This window comes from Hipposideros armiger, unplaced genomic scaffold, assembly GCF_001890085.2.
Source record: "Hipposideros armiger isolate ML-2016 unplaced genomic scaffold, ASM189008v1 scaffold_213, whole genome shotgun sequence".
Lineage (NCBI taxonomy): Eukaryota > Metazoa > Chordata > Mammalia > Chiroptera > Hipposideridae > Hipposideros > Hipposideros armiger.
Window position 1 is genome coordinate 438503 of NW_017731563.1, and position 5700 is coordinate 444202.

At 36.3% G+C, this 5700-nt stretch overlaps 1 protein-coding gene across 1 annotated transcript in view; it reads right to left on the bottom strand.

The window, feature by feature from the left end:
• Window positions 1–5700, bottom strand: part of KDM5A (lysine demethylase 5A) — a 94036-nt gene that overhangs the window by 54489 nt on the left and 33847 nt on the right. Inside the window, exons 11-13 of the mRNA XM_019654045.1 lie at window positions 4305–4486; window positions 3063–3225; window positions 1422–1541 (exon numbers count right to left, since the gene is read on the bottom strand). Of these exons, the coding sequence (XP_019509590.1) occupies window positions 1422–1541; window positions 3063–3225; window positions 4305–4486 (465 nt within the window). The remainder of the gene's footprint in view (window positions 1–1421; window positions 1542–3062; window positions 3226–4304; window positions 4487–5700) is intronic.

The following is a 5700-nucleotide window of genomic DNA, read 5'->3' on the forward strand; positions in this document are numbered from 1 at the left end:
ATAAATGAAATTTTGTCTTGAAGCATGGAGACGGATAGAGGAGCGGTGTCTCGGTTCCTAAGACCATCGAAAATATGTGTTTTCCGATGGTCTTAGGCAACCCCTGTGAAAGGGTCGTTCGACCCCCAAAGGGGTCGCAACCCACAGGTTGAGAACCGCTGGTCTAACCACTATGCTGTACACCTGAAACTAATATAAAATAATACTGAATGTCAACTATAATTGAAAAAGAAAAGTAAAAAAAAAAAAGCTTTCCAAGATCAAATATCAACAATAGTGAACACATTAAAGGGAGAAACCATCTCTAACTCATTTCTGAATCTCTATTTCCCACCCGACATCTAGCCAAGAAGCAAGTAAATCATAAACACTTAATAAATGTTAGCTGAATTTTTAACAATAGAGCTCAAACCCAAAGCAAAATCCTAAGTTTGGTCTTGCAGCTTCTTAAGCCTAGTGAAAGAAGTTTAAAATTACTATATCAAATAAAATTGTTATTTATATCATTTTTCATTATCCAAAGAAACAAAAATGGTTAATCATGAAATTTAATTGAGGTACCCACAGAAGACATAAGATCCAGTATTACTAAAGAAAATCTCCCCAAATGTTGAGAGGTGGCAAAACATATCACTAAAAGCAAATTAAAGGCAAAGAGTGTATTATAAATTTGCAGTCTTTTCCCAAACAATATGACATAATTATAACTATTTTTTTTGATAACTACCTCATACAAAAGCAAAATAGTAATCACTGACATCATACACATAGAAGTAGAGCCCATGGAGATCTCAATACTACAGTTACTCTTTAAAATAGATTTTCAGGGGTGTCCGGTTAGCTCAGTTAATTAAAGCATGATGCTAATAATACCAAGGTTGCTGGTTCAATCCCCGCATGGGCCACTGTGAGCTGTGCCCTCCTTAAAAAAAAAGATTTTTAAAAAGGGAATATTGAAAACATAAAATGGCAGGAAGAATAAAATCACCTAATTGTCCATCAGAAGGAAATAATAAAGGCATTATTTTAAAATAAAAATCACAGACCTAGATATTTGAAAATACGGTAGAATTCTTGAAAACATCTGGATATCTTTATAAAATCCAAAAGTGCTCAGAGAAAGCAAGGACCTTAGAGGAACCATATTCTCTGAGAAAAGAAAGATTCAGAAAATATCAACTAACCATTTAAAATTCAAACAGAATGGGGAAATAATGAATGAATAAGAAGAACTATACCATCTTCCAAATAAAAACTGTAATGGGAACTCTAACTGAACTTTCTAATTTACCACAGCCACTCCAGTCTCTTACTGAAATATTCATGAATTCTCCCCTCCCCAACTAAGGAAACATAGCAACTGAGATGCATTTTCCAGGGATGTTAGTAGACGTACAACAGCTACTTGCTATAGAACAGACCCAGTCAGCAGTACAGAAGTTCACAGCTTCAGCGAAATTGTAGCCCTGATTAAATCCAGAATGATAGGCACGAGGAAACGTCACAACAAACTCGCCAGCACACTGATTGGTCCTGTACACCTAAATGCAAATTGAGAACAGTGATACAAAAAAAACAAACAAAATAAAAACAACAAAAAAAGGGAGACAGGTTTATCAGTCAGTTTCAGAAGTATTTTCTAAACTTGAAAACAATACAGCATTAAACTACACACACCAGAAGATAATCAGGTTTAAGCAGCAGCCAGAGGGCCAGCCGAGTGGTACATTGGTTAGGAGTTGGCTTGGGATGCCAGCTCTGAGCAGCAGGCGCCCCGGTTTGGATCCCACATTGAGGGCCAGTGATGCTGCGCCCTCTACAGCTAAGATGGTGAACAACAGCTCGACCTAGAGCTGGACTGCCTTGAGTCGCCAGCAATGGCGTAGGCTGCAGTGGGGCTGGCCGGCAGCGGGCGTGAGCTTTCATGAGCTGCCGTGAGCTGCCATGAGCCGCTGTCCAATGGCTGGTGAGCAACTGCCTCACCCGGTAAGAGTGCAATGTTAATACCAACATGGGCCAGTGAAGCAACGTCCTCCACAACTAGACTGAAGAACAAAAGGACAGCAATTTGTCTGTTCCCCTTCCCTGACTCCCCAACTGTTCCCCTCCCCCAATTCCCCAATAAAATCTTTAAAAAAAAAGGCAGCCAGAATTCCACCATCTTAAAATAGTCACTGATAACAAGGTATAATAATTCATGACAAGAATTAGCTGCCGAAAGAAATTCTCAAAGAGAAAACATTACTCTCACTGAGCTACTAGTTTCCTAACCTGATAAAATTTTTACAATTAGGAGAATTTTTATTCCTTTTATTATTGTGTTATAAATAGAGGTAAAGGATGGAACTTCCCACTCTCAGATAACTTTTTGGAAACTAAGTTATTGATTAGTTCATATGTAATATGGAGATATCCCAAATATCAGTTTTTCCTGAATCTCACTTTGTTTTATGATAATATGAAGCGTATTTTGAAAGTCCTAGATTCTAGAATAAATTCAGTTTAAAGACAAAGTAACACTACTACTAATGTACTATCTCATTAAGGTTATGATGAATATCTGACTATATGTAACAAACTTATTAAATTTATACTTTATCAGGTGTTAGTAGCTTAAATTTGATCATTTCCAAAACTAAGTGGAAAAGTAGAAAAGGTATTCGTGTATGTTTACTTCATCTCATATGAAAAAAAGCTGATATCTTTACATGATATCCAAAAGGATAAAGTATGTTATTAAAACTACCACTTAAAATGCTTAAACTTTGATTAAATAGGGATAATAAAGAATATAAGGTTTTTGTAAAAACCTGGATATGACTGTTTACTGACAACAAAAGGCTATTTTAATAGATAGTTATATATAAAGTATGATTCATACTTTAAAGCACCCCTTTCTTAATCAAATAAATGTTGTTCCCTCCAGAATATAAATTATAATTTAGCTAGATGATATGACCTTTTATGTCCAGTTACAAAACAAAGCATATGTTGTGAGTCTATCTAATCAAAAGCAAAATAACTTTAAATTGAAAATACTGAAGGGAGACACAAAGACTCACAGGCACACCATGGTCCATTAGCACGTTGGGGTTCATGATGGTAACTAATTGGTGTAGAAGATCCGGCTGGGATTCAAATAACTCAGGGGCCAGCTCCCTCATCACCTCCTCCAGTTGCTCTGCAGCATGAGATGGCACACCATACCATGTCTTTGGCTCTCCCCTAGCAAAAGAAATCACTGTTTAGCTAGATCAAGCATGGTGCCAATGAGGCCAGGATCTCTTGATTCAAATCCACTAGATTATAATTAACTTTGTCTTGTTCCATGGACACAGATTATATGCCCTGAATACTGGCAACCATCTCATAAAAATGTGTTATTGTTCATAACAGGAGGTAAGAGTATATGGACAGATACATACTTATCACTGCTATTAGAAAAGTAATCCAAAACACATGAACTCTTTTAAGGTGGGTCAGTAAATACTATCTTCACACAGGAAAGAAGCTATATGAAAACTACGCACTGTTCCAAAGGATACTGACATACTGCCTTGATTCATAGGTCCACTCTACATTCTAATTATCTCCACAATGATCAAAGTGAAAGTCAATGCTCTCTAGAATGCCTTTACATTCTTCACTGAGTTCAATTTTACTATGCAAGGAAATAAGCATAGGCTAGAAATTGTTGAAACCCAAATGAGCTAGTAAAATTTTTAATTTTACTTAATCTTAACTAATTTAAATAGCCACATATGGTTAGCAGTTATCATATTACACAGCATAGCAACAAAGCAGAGAAAGAAAATCACTAGCGTTTTCCACTGCATAGTAAGATCATAATCTGGGTAAGTAAATAAAAACTGTAGGTGAGATACAAAGAAGTCAGCAAAAGAATTTAATGAATACGCATGTAACTTAAGGCATTTTTAGAGAAAATGTTATGAAAAGGAAAAAAATCATTTGAACATTTCAAATACTAAAGGTTTAGTTGGATCTTAAGTATATACTTTGAACATCCTACTTTGCGTCTCAAAAGATATACCAAAGTAATTTTCATGTATACCAAACGGTATCATTTGATCTAAACTTCTAGGCTCAGGACACGCACATACTTTAAAAGGGAAGGTGTGTGAGATGTATCCTTAGACCACTTAGACTTCTTTCATCAATACATTGTCCTTTTGGATAGGAAATACTTTGAAATTCAGCTCTCCATAATAATATATCACCTAATTATTATTACATCTTTAAAAAGGTTACTAAGTATGTATGCTGTGAACAAAGATTGTACATACCAGTGCAAGTAATTGATGGAATAACTCCAATGATCTTCAATGTGCCAGCAAAATGAAGAGAAACACATTCCCACATAGAGCCATGGCACTTTCATACCAGAGATGTCTACATTGATATGTGCAAGAACAGACTGCTCTAGGACAGGCATGTTATTCAAGTTCCAACCAGAAAGCGCATATTCCTGCAAAGGAAAAAAACGTAAATGAGGTACCAGAAAAGACAAGTGCTTAACAGAAATCTCAAGGGGGTCTTCAAAAAAAAGTAAAAATTTTATAATAATCTAGTCTAGAGAATTTGTGCTCCTTGCTCTCAAATACATGTAACATATACCTACATATTTATCCTATCTCCTGAGTGGCATTTAGATTTCCCTTTACTTCAGATACCTCTAGTTTATGCTGAAGCATAAAAACAAGGCTTTTCATTACTCCCCACAGCTTACCAATAGTGATTCATTTTAATAGATCACTATTATAGTTCTACTTTATCTCCAGTAGCATAACTTCCTAAAATGTCTATCACTGTATTTTTAGAATGGTGCCAGATACTGAGGACATAATGAGATACATAATCCTGAATTTGTGGCAACACTGAAGACAGATAATACAGAAGGTCACCATCACCGTCCCCCAAGCTCATCTAGAAATACTCAATTGTAACAATAATGAAAACATTTGTTTCATGGATGAATTCAAGAGAAAAAAGAATTCCGTTTCCAGAAACAAAAAAAAGGGAGCAAAACCAGAATGAAAAAGGAAAGCAGCTGAGTTTTCAGAGATTTCTAACTGAGTATAAGCACTGGACGCTGAGTTTCAAACACCCACGCCTAAAGCCATATGAGGTAGAGACTCAAAAGTTCTTATCATCCTTGTGGAGAACAGTTCTCAAAGCAGGGTCTAGGGAGCCCAAGGCTATTTCAGAGGATATGCAAAGTCTAACTATTTTCATAATAATTCTGAGATGTTATTTGCCTTTTTCACTACCATTCTTGCAGGAATGTAGTTTGAGTTTTCCAGAGGATATGTGATAATATGACATCGCAACGACTAAATGTAGAAACAGTCAGCAGAATCCAACTGGCTCCTATTAGAAGGGTGATAACTGTTGAACCTGGATGCCAAATACTCAGGGAGGGAGGGAAATACACTATTATGTTTACTTTTATACATTTGAGACTTTTTATAATACAGAGTTTAAAAATAAAACCTTCAACGTAAGAGGTTAAACAGCCAGTGACAAAGCTGAAGAGAGTGAATCTATAATTAAGACAAACAGAAACTATAAAAGTGCAAGTAAGAGTCACAGAGGTGGGCCGGCCCAGTGGCGCGATGGTTAAGAACTCGCTTGGGATGCCAGAGGGCCCCAGTTCGGATCCCACATATGAGGGCCAGTGAC